The sequence below is a fragment of the Hydra vulgaris genome, chromosome 12, assembly GCF_038396675.1.
Source record: "Hydra vulgaris chromosome 12, alternate assembly HydraT2T_AEP".
In the NCBI taxonomy this organism is placed as follows: Eukaryota; Metazoa; Cnidaria; class Hydrozoa; order Anthoathecata; family Hydridae; genus Hydra; species Hydra vulgaris.
The window spans coordinates 50,784,054-50,803,157 of NC_088931.1; the positions used below are offsets into that span (position 1 = coordinate 50,784,054).

Sequence of the window (19,104 nt, forward strand, 5' to 3'; positions counted from 1 at the left end):
TATATATATATATATATATATATATATATATATATATATATATATATACATGTATACTATGAATAAATAAATAAATAAATATATATATATATATATATATATATATATACAACAAATACAGACCTTCCAACTCTCCAGGTTTTACCATGAGACTTGCGGTTTCATAACGAATCTCACGGTCTCACAAGATAGATTGTAAAATCAGCACCAACGTATAGCAAAAAAACATGGGTTTGTTTATATTATGAATCAAATTCAAATTTTTAAAAATGGTGACTAAGCAAAACTATAAGAGCAAATTAACTTATCAAAATAACTTATCATACTTGTTTAATTTTTCTTGTTTAAAAAAAAGTACTTTTGTAAATCAATTTTACATGTATCCAGGTTTTTCTGTAAGTCTCAAGGTTTTTTTTAATGAATCTTAAGGTTTTTTTTAAAAAAAGTCTGATAATTATATTATGAATATATATATATATATATATATATATATATATATATATATATATATATATATATATATATATATATATATATATATATTCATGATATAATTAAATAAATACTTCAGTACAATCAATAATTCAATATTCGGGACAATATTGGTAACCAAGGTAATGAAATTGTTGGATACGTACTGGTGATGTTTTCATTGTTTTCAGTAGTCTCTAGTGATTTGTTTTTAGTACTGTTTTTGTGTTGCTGCATTGCTGAGGTTCCTTATTCTAGTGAACACTTGAATAAGGAACCTCAGCAATGCAGCAACACAAAAACAGTACAATAGGAAATAAAACAGAACAATCTGCATTAGCTACACACATGAGGCATTGTTCACAACAAATTAACTGGGACAGTTGCAGAACTCTAAAAGTTGATGCTAAAAAAGGTTTGATAGGAAAGTTCGTGAGGCACTTAAAATACAGTACCAACAATGTGCCCCTCAACAAAATTTTGGACACCATTTATGGCGCACTTACGTCAGAAAAAGATGAAACCATCCCATTGACAAAAAATAAAACTGCCGTTTTAAAAATAAGATACAAAAAAACAAAAACACAAAAATCTTTAAAGCTGAAGACGCTGGTAACAACAATCCAGCGAAAATTTCTTTAATAAAAATAAATTTAGTATCGAGAGAAACTCATATTAATTGATGCTTATAAAATAATAATAATAATAATAATAATAATAATAATAATAATAATAATAATAATAATATATATATATATATATATATATATATATATATATATATATATATATATATATATATATATATATATATATATATATATGTTAACTATGTTAGTGTATTTTACAAATAGAGTGCTCAATGTTCTTGAAGAACAGAGCAATAAATTAGTAAAAAACACTTATCTAACTTTTATTTTCTACTTTAAGTTTCACCATTGCTGGATCATCAGGAAGAGTCCACCATTGCTGGATCATCAGGAAAAGAATCATCAGGAAGAACTCTTCCTGATGATCCAGCAATGGTGAAACTAAAAGTAGAAGATAAAGTTAGATAAGTGTTTTTTACTAATTTATATATATATATATATATATATATATATATATATATATATATATATATATACATATATATATATATATATATATATATATATATATATATATATATATATATATATATATATATGTATATATATATATATATATATATATATATATATATATATATATATATATATATATATATATATATATAATTTTCCTGTTTTATATTGTTGATGTTATTATTATTATTATTATTATTATTGTTACTATTATTATTATTATTATTATTATTATTATTATTATTATTGTTATTATTGTATATGTTGTTAGTATTATTATTATTATTATTATTTTGATTATTATTATTATTATTATTATTATTATTATTATTATTATTATATGTTATTATTGATGTTATTATTATTACTATTATTTTCTTTTATTTGTCTGCTCATTATTTAGGAATAGTGAGTCAATATATATCAACATATTGAAGTAGTCTGAGACATTTGCACATTCTTGCATTGAGTTAAAAAATTCATTACAGTTTTTTGATATTTACTGAAACTTTCCATAGGTTATTCTCACCAGTAATTTTTTTTTTAAATTTGAATTGATTTGGTGGGGCTAATTTAGAAAATGTTAGAGGGGTTAACAAAAAAAAAATAGTTTTAATTACACCACAGGTTAACTTACTTTTAAAAATTTTAAGTATTTAATATAGGATAAAATTTATAATTTTATTAAGCTAATTATACAATAAGGCATAGCACACCACAGTCCAAATCCTTATTAAAACTAAAGTTTTGCTATGCTCTTTCTATGTGAAAAAAATTACGTTGGCTGCTTTAGGATGCACTAATAAACAAAGTATTTAAAGGGCAAAAACTCTAATGCAAACATAGCACATATAGCAAAACGGTTACTTTTTAGAACAGCAAAAAATCTGTAGACTTCATGATGACATGTGCACATTCATTTAATATATAGTTGCTGCAAAATCTCTTTTAAAGAACTTTACTTATAAAAACATTTTTTTATATCTAAATCGATACTGCAGTGTACATTAGTAACAGTAATAGAAACACAACATGTAATTTATTTAGCATCATTACAAATTATAACCACGAGTAGAATAATATAGCTGCCTGTGTCTAACGCAAATGGCGACGCTTTTTAAACTTATGTACGATCGCTATCATAAGTTCCAGAACTTTCTAACTTTCTAAAAAAATTTCTTGAATGATTAAAGAAATTTCGTTTTAAGCAAAAAAATTGTCTACTTTATTTTAATCTAATTTCTAATCTAACTTTTAGTCTAATTTTCCTTAACTCTCTTTAAAATATTTAAAGCCAAAATTGTACTATATTGAAAAGACACAAGTAATTTTAGAGCGCTTGAGACTAAAATTAAATTCACATTTCGCATTTCATCTAGAAACGGCGAAACGGTAAATAAAAACAAACAAACAAAAAATATTGTTTAAATAAAAACGATATGAAACAAGACAAGACTTTTATTTTGCAAAAAATGGCACAAAACGATAGTCATATCTTCGTACAGTGTCGAGTTTCCGCGAGTGTACGAGAAGACGCAAATGCTTTTTCTCGCACCTTCGCGGATTTTTCCACAGAAATGAGTACGATAAACATATTCATTACTGTGGAATGATTTCTTTCACAGTAATGAATACAAGTTTTTCCCACAGTGGAATATATGAGGAGCCCATTCGCAAAACGTGCTAAATAACAAAAATAAAAATTTTGAGTTAATTCCATTTCCAAATTATATATACTTAAATCAATCATCTATTTAAATATTGAACATGTTAGAAGTTTTTTCGTTCTAAAAATAGACAAAGTATCAATTTCTTTTGATGCGCGACTATGAGTAGTTCAGTTTTTCGTCATTTTCACTCGGGCAATGCAGCATTTTGCAGAATGGTTCCTCGTATAAAATGCAATTTACTTGAATGGGCTTTTTTAGTTTTATGTTGTTTATAGTTAAATCTTGAAGTTTAAGGGGTAAGATATTAGATTTTAAAGGTTTTTTGAAAAAAATGTATATAGTTTTATAATTTTTCAAGAAAAGTTTATTAGTTTTAAATCAGTTATTTTATTATAATTTTTACCAAAAAAGAAAATACGAGTATCATATGCAAAAAGAATAAAATATAGGAATTTAGAGGATAAATGGATATCATTTATATATATATGAGAATTAGCTTCATAATTATATAGTACATTTATGTAGAAATAAATCATATCCTGCGAGACATTGCAAACTAAAAATTTCTAGCTGCGCATTAGTTACGTTGTACATAATGCATTGTTTACGATTCTTAAAATAAGACTGAAACCAACGGAATTCAAAATTTCATAGTTTTGTAATTTATAGAGAAGGGTTTCATGATCGACAGTATCTTAAGCCTTTGATAAATCCACAAAAACTCCCAGTGCATAGTTGCTAACGACAGCTCATAGTAATAAAGTCATTGATATATATATATATATATATATATATATATATATATATATATATATATATATATATATATATATATATATATATATATATATATATATATATATATATATATAGAAAGAGAGAGAGAAAATAAAAGTGACGATTGTGGAATAGTAACGTAATGTGGAATATTGGTATTTTTTAGAAACTGTTAGAGAAATCTACATTCTAATAATTGAATATCTGGTGGTGCTTTAAGTTATTCGATCACATAGCCCTAATCTCATGGACAAAGCTGAGATATTTAGATAACGACATGTCCTAATAAAATCGCAATGTTATAAGTTTTGTTATTTTTATAAATTTATTAGATCCAACACTAAAAATAGAACTTTTACTTACGTAAAGACAAAATGAAACAATAATAAAAGAAAAAAGAATTGCTCAAAAATCGCTATAAAGCTAGCTATTTGCTAGCTTGTCGCTAGCTCATTTCCTACCGGGTAGTTTGTATTGTTCAAATTTTAACTGATCATGAAAAAATCAGCAAAAAAGTTTAAAGATAACAAAAAGTGGTGATTCACTAATACAAAGTCAACTTTTGCAACACTTTTCAACATCATCAAGACCTGCACTTTTATTTCCTGGAGTCGTGTTAAAAGCCAATTTTTTTTTATGATACCAATACTTTTATGATATGCTAATATGATTTTATTTTTGAGTTCTTGTAGTTATTAGAAAAAGTTTTATCTACGACAAATGACGCGATGGTTTGTTGATTACGGGGAAAACGGCTAAATTGTGTGAGAGTATACATAAAGCTTTTAACTTTAAAATTTTTTTTTTTTTTTTTTTGAGGTTGACTTTATTTATAACGATTTAAACTTCATTTAAGAAATGAAAAGTAGTAGTACAAATAGCTGTCTTGGGCGCAATGAAGTGCATAAATCATATTAATAAACAAGAAGCAATAGTTGGAAAACAATATTTTGTTTTATACAGTCAGTTTTTGTTGCATTTTGTAGTATGATTTTATTGTAATCAAAGCATTGGTATGGATAAAATTGATGCTAAGCCATTTTAAACAAACATAAGATGTAGATACCATTGTTTTGTTTGCAATCCAAGAAAAAAAAATAGGAATCAATAAATAGTTTTGCTTGTCTTTATAATTTTGCAATCGGACGAAAACATGACTACAACGTCTACTGCTTCATTTTAGATTAAAAAAATTTAGTTTACAAATGTTAACGAAGTTAGTCGTCAACATATCAAGCAGTATACTGAGCGGCTTTGCCCACTTCGAGAACTAGCTGTTTACGTAAAATCCCTAAATCGAACATTGGGTCTATTTTCTTACTATTCAATTTAGGTTCCTCATTTCACTAAGAAAGTTGCTCCATTTTTCAAAACTAAAACATTTTAGTTTGAGTTTTTATTTATTGAAGCAGTTATTACTCTCAAGAAAGTGTTCATAATCAAGTGTACTTCTCTGTGTTCTATTAATGAGAATGAACAATTATAGCCGGAGAAAGACGTCTTTTACTTAATCAAATTATGGACCAGATACTCTTTTTTTCGCGTTTGTTACATCAAATCACATCGCGTACATTTCAATGATGTCTAATAACTATATAAATAAGCTATACATTGCGTATAGCTTTACTACTAACAACTATAAAACTATAGTGTAAAACATAAAACTACACATAGTGGATACGTGTATAGTTATAGATAGTGTAAAACATAAAACTACACACAGTGGATACGTGTATAGTTATACATAATTGAAATGTCTTTGAGGTAAAAATCCAGTTATCCTTATTATGTGTTTATAACCTGCTTTAATTAAACTGTAAAGCAAATATATACATTAATTGTGCATAAAAAAATACGCATTTAATAATTTTTCGTCTTTATATTCGTTATTTTTGACTTGCCTCTACTTTACCATCACCCTATGGATATAAGCATATTTTTGCAATTACAACTATTCTTTTTTCTGATCTATCTTCTTTTAAACTGGACATCTGTCTAATGTCTTTTATAAATTCTAACTTAACACTTACTCTGACATAATCTTTTTTTCTCTTCAACTTAGGAGTTAACAGTCTGATGTGCTCCAAATAGTGACTAGACTTTTAGCTCTAGCTGCAAATAAACATAAAATGAAAAATGTTAAAAAATGTTTTTGATTCCATTGACAAAAAAAACGGATTTTCTCCCGGGCTCGATATATCTGTCTGCTGGAAAATGGTTGGGTTTATACTTTCAGTAAGGAAATTTTGTTTGCAGGTATTTTAATATAGGTTAGTTTTTATTCATAATATATTTTGAGTTTTCGAATCGGATAAATCTGTCAGTTTGTTCTGGAAGAATGTTTTTTAACAATGTCTTTCCAATAACTGTGTGTGATGTCAAGATCATTAATGCAATAAATACGACGTATTTGGCAGCTAATATGTGTCCACCTTTTTTATATATATTTGTATAACTCCCTACATTCAGTTATGCCGTTTAAAGCTTTAAAGTTTATGGATCTTCACCGTTAAAACATTAAAAAAAAATTATCATATATACATATATGATAATATGTATATATGATTAGGGATGGCAAAAATCCCGGAAATTCTCAATCCCGGGATTTCGGGATTACAAATTTGTCCCCGGGAAATCCCGGGATTGAATGAAAAACTTACAATCATAGAAGATAAAGCCTGCGAAGAACTTTTAATTATCAAACACTATTATATGATTAATTTAACTGATGAAGTAAAGTAATTTAAACTATAAATAACACCTTTAAACGATAACACAAAATAACAATGTTTAAAAATAATATAAGTATACATTAATATATAAGAGTTATAATTCATTTTGAAAGCTCCACCTTAAAAAACTCAAAGCGTCCATCATTTCATCGTTTAATCGTGTTCGATTTTTAGAGCATAAAAACCCAGCGGCTGAGAATACTCGTTCAGACTCTACACTTGCTGGTCGTATAGATAGAATATAGTTATACACTTTTTGAAGGTGATCACCTCTTGTGCCACCACTTTCAAAAAAAAGCATTTCTTTTTGAATCTTAGAAGTTATACTTTCTACCCTTATAGGCGTTGTTCGTATAGCTATCAATCCTTTTTCCATAAATTTGTTTAATTGTTCACTAATTGTTTTGACTTTCTTATCACCTTCGTCGCTTCTTAAAACCTGGTTTAGCTGAACATCACAACTGCTGTCTGCTGCTGATGCTATATCTGCGGGATGAAAACGCTTTATCATGCTTACTATAATCTTTTTATTTTGATTACTTGTATTTGGTACAAAAACATCTGTGATTTTCGTTGATGTAACCTGGCCATTATGAAGATAATAAACTTAATGGTGTTCTCCTCTCTTTAATTCAGTGACTCAAAGCAGCATACAGTTTATTCCCGATTTCAGATTTTTGTTGTTTTATTTTGGTCAAAATAAACTCTAATGCAATGTCAGCTGTAATTAAAGTTGCGTCTCGTCGACAAAGTGCTTCCACAGTGGCTTTAACAGGAGTCAAAAGTGCTACTAAATCAAATACAATTTTATATTCATTTTCGTCCATCTTAATTGAATCGTCAATTTTGGAATCCAATTCTAAATCTAGAAATGCCTTTTTAACACAATATTTTAATTTATCAAATCTTTCAAGCATAAGCAATAAGCTGCTTCATCGGGTTTTACAACCCATAATCAAATGGATGACCTTTCCAAACTCAATTTTTACGTACTTTTGTAAATAATTTTCATTTTTGGTTGGGGACCTTTTAAAGATTTTTACAATTTTCCTGACCTTTGTTATAACAGGTCCAAAAACTTGGTGTTTAATAGTAACCTCAGAGGTTTCTTTAAACAAAAATGAATTATTTGAATCTTGAATACAATCTTCCTCTTCAGAAGCATAGTCATTAATACAATCATTATCTTTTTCTTCATCACTGTGGTTCTCTAAACTTGCAAAGGTAGTGTGCTCATCATCTAAAATTTCATCGATTTCCAAGTAATTGGGGTCATTTTTATAAAGAACTGATATTACTGCCAGCTGTAGAGCGTGGGCAAAGCATAGTTGTTGATCACTATCTATAATGTTTCCAAGTTTCTTCATGACGCTTGCACCATCCGTGGTAATACCAATGATATCGTCCTCAAGTTTTATTTTAAAATTGTTGAGTCTTTCGTTTAGAAGTGAAACGCACTTTTCTGCTGGCATAAATACCATCTTTTGCTGCCATACGGGCAAATACTTCAGGTAGGCATTCATCTTTTTTCGATGTTGTTGGAAAATAACTTGTGATTTTCGGTTTTTTATTTTTCGGTTCTAATAATTCTTTTGAAGTTGAAGGTGTCGTGGATAAACTTGATTCCTGCGATCTTAATTTAATTTTATGTATGGAAAGTAAATGGGTATGAAGACCTTTTGTTGAACCACCAGTAATTTTTAATATTTTTTTGCATGTAATTACTTTGCATAAGGCTGTTTCATCTGCTCCTTTTAAAAAATGTTTCCATATGAGATTTGTGCTGTTGAATTCAGCGTAGTTAGTCATGATATTAGGCTAATTTCTATCTTATTGAAAAAAAAAAGTTATATTTTAAGCTATTTATTGATTAATTATCTTTATTCATAATTCAAAATGAACTTATGTGAAAACAATTATACTTCGAATTAATAAATAAAGTTTATTTAATATACCTTCCGTATTTGATAACTTTTAATGTTAAAGAACTTGTGACAATCACGCCAACGTTAAGAATTTAAAAAATAAAAGGAAAACATTGCATGGAGAATAAGCAGCTCAACAAATTTTATAGCGAAAATTTAGACATTTTAAATAAATAAATTAAGTTTAATCAATTTTTGTTTTTATTTATTGTTTATTACAATCCCGAAATCCCGGGAAATTTTAGAGACTAATCCCGGGATTTCAGGATCATGAATTTGTCTGTAATCCCGGGATTTCGGGATCCCGGGATCTCGGGATCCCGGGATTGCTATCCCTATATATGATATATAAAATTATCATATATACATATAAAATATCAGTATGGCAGTAACAAATAACAAATAGTAGCAAGTAAATGTGTCACATCATATAAAAAAATTGACATTAGAGAAAAGGGTGGATGAAGGGATAAGAATATAGAAGTCTCCTTTAAAATATTTGCAAACTCAACATTTTGTTACTAGTTTTTGATTTAACTTCTAATATGTTTGATTTAATGTTACGCCATTATACTTAACTATTTAATCAATAAGTAGGTTGGTAAATTCTGGCAAGATATTCCTATTAGATTTGTACCAGATAATGCGTACGTATTGTAATCACCCAAAGTATCGTATAATGTAATCTTTTTTGTAAACTTAAATCCAGCATGGCATAAGAAAACAAATAACAGTTCTTTTTCAACGTAGTTATCTCATTTTTGGCAATCTATAACTTAGGTTTTAAATGAAATTAAATAAATAAAAGTTTAATGCATCTACTTCTGCTGGTGTTTTAAAAAAAGTTCTTTGATTTTTTTGTTGTTGTTTACGTTAATTGTTGATTTAAGACTTTTATAAAGTCTCTTTTTAAACTTCTTTAAGATCTCAAATAGTTTGCTTCAAATTCTTTTTAATTAAATTAAAAAAAAGGTCTAACTTGAACACGATTATAGATTTTTTTCACTCGAAGATATGTTTTCTACTTAATAAGTAAAAGTGAACGAAAAGAATGGTAGTAATAGCTCTTTTTCTTCTATTTCCTTGAGGAATATTTTAAGGAATAAATTTCTTGAGGAATATTCTATTGTTTAAATGTCTTGAGGAATATTCTATTATCTAAATGTCTTGAGGAATATTCTTTTGTCTAAATGTCTTTGCAATAATTAAAGTAATTTCAGCACCGAGCAAGTTCCTTAATTAAAATAAGCATTCAAAAGCTTGAAACTTTCACAGGTCTGGAAATTAAAGCTTAAGTTAGGACTCCATAATATAGCGTAATTATACTATATTCAATTTTAAAATCTTAACATAAAATCTTAGCATGCATATTTATTTAAAATAAATTTTTTTAAATTGCTTGTAAATCCAATTTGACATCGAATATCTTTGCATTTTAATTATCCAACTTTCTTGTTGGTTACTTTAATATTTGAAGTAAGTTTTCTGAGTAAATTAGGAAATTGTTTAAATGCCCATACTAGATGAATATTATAAAAAATATATTTTAAACTCTTTAACTAGAAGAAACTTTAAGTAAAAGATTTACTTCAGTAACATAAGGTTGATAATAAAGATTGCTATAGAAAGTTGTAACTAAAGGAAATATTTCTTTAGATTTCTTTAGTGGTGCTGATTCTTTGCAGTTTAGTGTAATTAAATGTGAAAACAATTATTCTTTTTGTTCAACCAAATATTCTAAAAATACAGATTTTGCACCAGATTACAGATGCCTAACTATTAGATTTTTTAAAAATCCAAGTTGACTCTGATTAGTAAAGTAAGACTAAAAATTTATTACTGGTACAAAAGCTTCCTCCATGTCTTTGACACTGTTACTTGCTGACAATTGAGATGAAGTATTGATTGCATCTTTCTTCGTTAAAAAATTAAAAAAAAAAAAAAAAAGAGTAGCATCATAGATAACAGCAGCTCAAAAAAGCAGTTCAAAACTTCATTAAAATATAAATGCGTTGTAAATACTTTATGTTTGCAGTATTTACTACAAACAATAAAAGTGATGAAGATGATATGATAAGTTTTAGTCTTTCAAATTTCATTTGAAAGATTAAATATTGATTTTAAAAAGAATACATCATTGGCAACCAATAATAAATATATTCTCATTATCATTTAAAAGTTTTCTCTATTTCTATTTGTTTTTCTTGTTTCAACATTGATTTAATTTCTGTTATAGATTATTTTTCGCTAATCTTTTCCATTTTTGGTATACCTGCTTGACAGATCGCCTTAATGATTAAAGATATCCAAAAAGTTTTCTATAAAAAGAGATTAATTATAAGCAAAATAAATATAATTCTGAAACGGTTTATACTTGTTATTGTATACTCTCAAGGGCGGATCCATAGGGGAAATGATAGGGGCAACCACCCCACCTTTAGATGTTTTGTAAATAATTTTTTTTGTATATTTATATATTTAACAAAGCATATTGTTTGAAAACGAAAGTAAACTGGGGAGGCTGTTTAAAAGTGAGAAGAGATTTTAATAAAATTGGGTAGTGCAAAAAAAAAAAAAAAAGTGTCAGACTAAAAAAAAAACTAAAACTTTTTTATTATTAGTGGACTTGCTTGCTCATAAATCATTAAACCTGAAAATCTCCCCCAGTCTAGATTCACCAAATCCAAAATTTCATTCCTCCTAAATGGTCTAGATCGAATCCAATCACCAAATCAAAAAAACCTAAAAAAACGTCCCCACTTAATAAATGGCCCCTGTATACTCTTCGCACTTTTAAGATTTTAAATAGTTAAGTTTTATTTAAAAGCATGACAAAGATATATTTAATAACGCGTGTCTAAATTCTCCTATCTAAAGACTCCTATTGTTTATCAGTATTTAATGTCTAAATACTGATAAACAATAGGAGTCTAAAGTTTATTAGTACATGCGTGTGTATGTTATATATGAATATTTATAAAATTTCTATGGATATATGTATATAAATATTTTGAGAAAATATAAATTAACACGATTTCGACGTTTTTCATGCTGCACACTTTTTTAGTGTAATTTTACACCAATAACCGCGGCATAGCAATCATTAGATGTTAAAACTATTTTATTTAAAAAATAACGAAACGACAAAAAATTATATACAAAAAATATTATAAGAGTGTACGCTTTAATGACATTAAAGTTTTTAATTAGAAATTTATTTTCGTGGTGGCATTTTGATATAAGTTTGTATCGTTCATTTAGCAAATTTAATGCCACTAATCAGAAAAAAAAATCTAATCAAAATTTTTAAAGACAATTTTAATTTTGGCATTACTGTCAGCTCAAGTTTAAAAAATAGTTATTTAGTTTTTGCTATGTTTGTTCTGCCTATTATGTCACATGCTGTGTTGAGCACTCTTACTGGAAAAATTAACATAATTTCTATAACAAATGTATACATACAATATATATATATATATATATATATATATATATATATATATATATATATATATATATATATATATATATATATATATATATATATATATATATATATATATATATATATATATATATATACATATATATATATATATATATATATATATATATATATATATATATATATATATATATATATATATATATATATATATATATATATATATATATATATATATATATATATATATATAATATTGTAATAATAGTATATAGAAATAAGAAATATATATCTAGTATCAGTGGCGGATCCAGCATTTTTTGATCTTTGAGATAGCTAACTTCCAGACGTGGAGCTAACTCCAAACATTTACATGTTTATACTTATGTCAAATAATGAGGGTTTGCAAAAAATTGCGGTGATTGGAGGCTGGGAACAAACAAGCCCCAAAATTTTTGCTACATCTGCCCCAAACGTGAGAGCAACAAGTTGATGAAATATTTTTTGTATTATTCTCAACTAGACTTATATTTATTGATAATTTTTAAGTTTCATAGTATTATCTTTCAGCGTTCAAAAATTATGACCATATAAAAATTACAACCCCCTCAAATTGAGGGGGGTTTGAAATTTGGGGCTTTTTTGTTCCCAGCCTCCAATCATCGCAATTTTTTGCAAACCCTCATTATTTGACATAAGTATAAACATGTAAATGTTTGGAGTTAGCTCCACGTCTGGAAGTTAGCTATCTCAAAGATCAAAAAATTTGTAAAGATCAAAAAATTACTTATATACATATTTCACTCTACCATATTTAAGTGTTACTCTTTAGTGCTGAGACTGAAAGTCAATACAAAGAATAGTATGGGCGCACAATTTGTACTTAACAGGTAGAAGGGATCTTACATTAGCAAGATCCTTTCTACCTGTTAAGTACAAGTGAACGCTATTGTTTATTAATGCTTCAAGTGAGAGCTTATTGTGTAATTTATGGTAGATAAAGCTATTTAAATTTCTGCTTTTAATTAGAGCTTTGATAGAATTATTGTTGACTGTGATATTATAACCAGATTTTCAAAGATTTGGGTTTTTACTACTAGTAATTGATGCTAACGTTGATTTTAAGATGGTTGATGCAGCTGTTGAGTTAAAAATAGTTTGCAATGACTCACATACTTTAGAGAAGTATCTTTTTTTACCATTGTTAAAAGTAGCATCCTTATTTTAACAGCTATATCTTCAATGCAAAAAATTTCCGCAGAAAAGAAAGACTTCTTTTTTGAGTAGTTGTTGTTGTTGAATTACGCATAAGGCGGTAAAAATCTCTACATTGTCATTAAAAACAGATGCTGTAAATGATGACATTTTTAGAACGAGAATAAATAATTTTTAGAATGCTTTTGAGCAAATTTTTTGAGGGTTATTAATCTAGAAAGTATTCAAAAGTTTTAGATAAAAGTTTGTTTCCTGACTACTTGATTATGCTGATAGAGGTGTTTCAAATCGCTCAGGTCCTAGAAATCTTTATCTAATGTTGTAATGTTACACAACATTTAATAGGTAAATAAAAATTGTTTTTAATTTGAACCATATGTGGTATTTTGAATACAAAAAGTTAAAAATTACTGTCTGGTTTCTTTAGTTATAACTAAAACAGTAGGAAATATTACTGGATGTGTTAAGACATCAACTTACTGTTTCAAACAGTAAGTTAATGTTTTAACACATCCTGTTTTAACAGTAAGTTGATGTTTTAACACATCAAACCTAATCATATAATAAAAAATTGCAAATTTTTTATTTTATTTATTTTCTTTTACTTTTCTTTTACATACTTTACTAAAAATGTAAAATCTAAAAATACTCAAAAAGTTTTAGATTACATATTTCTAATAAAGGAACTTAAAACTAGAGAATCTTAAAAAAATGTTTCTTTTTAAAAAAATCAGAAGACTTTTACTAGTTTTTTTTTTATTAATAGTTTATATTATTAATTTATAGTTATTTTATTAGGTTGTTTAAAAATTGTGAAAAACCATAAAAAATCCAAAAATAGAGAGATTTCAAATTTAAGTAGTTTTAAGCAGCTTTGCGCATTTGAACAAATTAATAAGAGTCTAGGCATTTCAGAATTATGATAACGTTGTGTGTTTGTTTTTAAAAAAATTATGTTGTTTTTATTGTAAAAAAAAACATACTTGCGCAACAATAAATTCATTGAACTTTCTGTTATCTCCATTTATCTCAAACAAATAGCTAATGAATTACTAGTACATAAAAAAGTTTACCATTAGGAAAAAAATCACTGCGCTGAATTGCACCCTAACTCTTTTTATCAAACAAATTCTGGAATTACACCTTCTTGAAACAAGATTAAAGTTACTTAAAAAGCATACCCTTAAAATGTGCTATACAACTATATAAACATACTCTCAACCGGTGACCAACTAAAGTGGTCATTTTGCTAATCACTGAAATATACTAATACAATTAAAACAAAAACGAAAGTAAGAAAAAAGTGGACACAAAGCGTGTTCAAGACGTCTAAATCACGTATTGAAACGTATTAATACGTATTTTGTTTTTTTATACATAATTTTGGTACTAAGTTTTGACAAAACAACTTTAACAATTGTGAACTAAATTATCAAACCAACCCCACCCATTGTGATCGCCTTACCCCGTGATCGCTTTTACCATAAAAACTTTTGCCACCTCAATATTACTTTTATAAAAATATTAATCAGTGCAACTTTTTATTAAACTTTTCAACTATGATGTATTCCTGAGAAAACATAATAACTTAACAAGCTCTCTCCAGTAAAATCCACTCTAAATTTAACCTCAGATCCTTAAACTAAATTTGAAGTAAATAATATGTACGTGTAATTAGATAGACATACAAATAGTAAATGTGATAGGCACACACAATTAGTTTAAAATTATATTAAATGAGATTTTTTATACAAATTAAAAGACTTTTATTTTACAACTAACAATGAAATTTTCATTTTAACTAAAATTTTTTTTATTAAAACATAATTACAAGGATGTTTAATTTATAAACAAAATACTTTTCAAAACGGCGCAAAAAAAATTTTGCTCAGATATGTGCTAGACATGCAAAAACTGTCTATTATATTTGATTATATTATAAATCGTTAATTTCTTACTCGTTCTAAATCCTGTGAGCTTCGTAAACTGACAAAATTATTTGGACTATTTAATGGACATTTATAGCATAGAATGGGTAAACTTGGCCCGAAGAATTTAGGATACACGCATAAACGTGAAAAGGTTTGATTTGAGTATTCTTTTCTTAATTGTTCATTATTAGTATAGTAGTCATTAATGCAATAATCGCTTTTGTTTTGTTGATTTTTTTTTAAGTCTAAAATGTCTTCAATGTTAAACGACTTCCACCTCTGAGAAGGTTCTTTCATATTTGGTAAACTTTTTGAAAACAGTCTTTCTGTACCATCTCTTGAATTTGTTACTTTATTAACTACATTGGCAATGTAGTCATCTTCATACAATGTGAAGCGTTTTTTTCGTCTTAAAAAAGATCCTTCGTTAAACATTTCAAAGCAATCTTTATGCATTGTCCAGTAATTGCCTTTTCCACCAGGTTTTGATGTCTTCGATATTTTAACAAAACAATCGTTAAATGATAAGTTGTGCCTAAGCGAATTTTGCCACTTTTTGTTATTTTTACGATAAAAAGGAAACTTGTTCATTATATATTTGTAAATATCGCTTAACGTCATCATTTGGTAAGGTGAACTATGAATAGCCATTGCACACAATGCTACGTAACTATATGGCGGCTTGTCTACTTCGTAAGAACTTTTTCTTGGTCTGGGCATTTTGAAGAATATATCACTCAAATTTGCAATTATAGTCAAAATATTCTCAATTTATACGTTTTAAATTGTTTTGTTTGTTTTTATTCACAACGGGTAAACTTGCTTAGTAATCTTTCTCCATAATCTTTTTCTTCGCATCTGTTAATGCGCTTTGTAATCAAACTACATGAAGCAATCAACAGCTTTGTCAGATATCTCTAAGTGATGTTTGAGGAGCAGTATGCAGGTTATAATCTATTTGTTGATTGTATAATCGCCATTTAAATTGTTACATCATAAAAAACGTTACATTTGTTTTTAATTGAATGAACATTTTTTATTTTTTCATTATTACATTTTTAAACATGATAGGATAAAAAATATTAATAAAAAACTTTTTAATTTTATTATTTAACAATTTTAAAAATATTTTTGGAAGATGTTTGAAAAATACCATTAAATAAAAAATAAAAATATTTACAATTTAAAACTAAGTTCTAGGCTCTTTAAATTTAATTTTTGAACTATGCATTCAAGGTGAACTTATAAATGCATAATACATTGAGTTGAAAACTGAGGGGTTATAACAAACTTTTTTCCTTTTTTTTCCTTTCAAACTGTGCTTTAAAACTATATTTGAAGAAAACAACTGGTAGTTGTGTACTTTAATGAACACAGTAAAAACAAATAATCAATAGGGAATTGTGTACTTCAATGAAAAAAAGTAAAAACTAATAAGTGATAGGATATTGTGTACATTTACAAACAAAAATAAAAGTTCTATTATAAATGTTAAAAATAGTAGGGCAACCTAAACAAGGTTTATTGTTAAAATAGTAAAACACTTGTTTTACTATTTTAGCAATAAAACTTGTTTTACTATTTTAACAATAAACTAATGGGTTCATTGTACAATTAATAGAGTGGCTGAGGGTTTATTGAGGGGTTTAAGGGTTTCCTAAATTTTTATAAAAGTTAAAGAAAACTGAATAATTTTTTTGCATAGCAAGTTCCTAACTTAACTACTAAACAAATATGACCTACCTGATTTAAAATCTGCTTGGCTTAGAGCACGTTATATAATACTAGTACTCATAAAAAAATACATTAAAGTAATTAAAATTTCATTAAGTTTTTTAATAATTTTTACTATTTATTAGTTATCATAATTATTTATTATAATTATTTAATAGCTATTATAATTATCTATTAGTTATTAAAGTTATATATTAGTTATTATAAAGTAATAATGTATGAAAAGTAGAGTATGTAAATAAGTGAGACAATGAGCAGTAGTGAGATTTTTAGACTCTTACATTTAATTAATCCAATTGGCCAAAAAAAAATTTTTTTCGTTGGCAAAATAAAATAAATTGAATAAATGACGGAAACTTGGCAAATTCTTTGTTTAATACAGGTTTTTAGTATTTAAGATTACAATTTATCCTTTTTTGTTGATATTATTTTTATAAAAACAATGTTACACACTGAGCAAAGATTGGCCTGACAGCATGTTAGGCCAAGGTCTTAATGTCGATATCAACTTTTTTTTATTAGGTAAGCTAATAAGTAGTTAAGATCCTGACAAACATATAAACAAAGTAAGTCTTCGATTTAAAATAAGACTGCAAACGCTTAATTATACAGCTTTATAGTTTAAATTTTTAGCGTTATCGTTTATATTTTTAACTTTAGAATTTTGCAATACGATAACAATTGCTTACAAACAAGTTCTTTAATAGAAAGAAAACCATTATCTTTAGTGAGAGAGAATAGAAAGAGAACCTTATCTTTAGAGATGTTTTTTAGTTTTGTGTTTTACCTTTTTTGTTTTACTTTAAAAAATGTTTTTATTTTTAATAAGTTGTTTGCTAGGAATTAGAATTAATAATATAATATTTCAGTTCATTTATCAAACTAAAACAAATTTGAAAATATTAGTAAAAACTGAAGAAAGTAAATGACTTTTGAATTATTTAAGTCTAGTTATTCTAAAGAGCATGTAACTAAAACAAATATGTTTGTTTTAGTTTGGGTTCCTTTACTTTTTAAGCAAACAAATTCGCTGTTTTTTAAACTTATAACTTATTCAAACAATTTCAAAATTTTTGTTTTATTGTTTATCAGTTTTTCCATACTTTGATACTTTGTTTGATTTGAAAATTGTTAAGAAACCAAAAATACTAATGCCATTAAACAAATCCAACAGCGGGCAATAGGGATAATTGAAAAAATGTTCTATATCAAGAACGTTTTTTTTAATGATTTAACACGAACATTTTGAAGTCAACGAAAATTAGAAATAGTAACGAGAAAAAAAAACAAACAAACGGAAGAAATGATTTTTTTATAGGAAGAGGAAGGGGCGCTATGAGGGCGGGTAAGAGGTAGAAAATGTGTTAGGGTATTTACCTATTATAAGTTACAACATTCATCCAAATATCCATAGGAAGATTTTTTTTAATTTGAATATGAATAAGTAAAACAATGATACACTTAAAAAGTTTAAAGTTCATTCAGGCTTACAATATAATTCAATCTGTAATGTTACTTATGCATGAAATAATTGATATAAATGAAAATTATTTAAGCAATTGTAATAATAATAATAATAATAATAATAATAAAAACATGATGCATTTTATTATGAAAAATAATTAATAACACAACTTTCAACTAACTTAAGATAAAAAAAAAATTAAAAGTGGGGTGTGAATGTGTGGTGTAACTGGTATTTATAATGTAACTGATTACAATCTCTGAACATAATTTATTGAAGCAACGCCTTTGATAACTCTTTTGAATCTTTACACAAACAGCCAATTAAGTCATCAACTGCAATTGAATCCAAAATGTCTTTCTCGGTTGACATCAACATAAATGTTTCAAGCTTGTTATTACCTAGTGAGGAACGCAGCCTATTTTTGACCTTTTTTAATTTACTAAACTTTTTAATTACTTTACGGAAAACTTACACTCTGAAACAATGAAGACGATTCTCTGGTATGTCATCAAATCTGCCATACGTTTCTTTTGATGAATTCGTTCTACACGCAATTCTATTTCAACATCTAAATCAAGTTCACTAGCATTAAGGAGAGTGTTGGTTTCTTCAACGAATGCAATTGTCTTA

General features: G+C 26.6%; 1 protein-coding gene across 1 annotated transcript; it reads right to left on the reverse strand.

Moving 5' to 3' along the window:
- Positions 1-15,287: 15,287 nt before the first annotated feature.
- LOC100203541 (forkhead box protein B1) lies at positions 15,288-15,992 on the reverse strand. The gene has a single exon (XM_065811855.1). The coding sequence runs from the start codon at positions 15,990-15,992 to the stop codon at positions 15,288-15,290; it is 705 nt and encodes a 234-aa protein (XP_065667927.1).
- Positions 15,993-19,104: the final 3,112 nt, after the last annotated feature.

Excerpts from the sequence above, each read along its gene's own strand:
- LOC100203541 (XM_065811855.1), bottom strand. The coding sequence starts at position 15,992 with ATGCCCAGACCAAGAAAAAGTTCTTACGAAGTAGACAAGCCGCCATAT.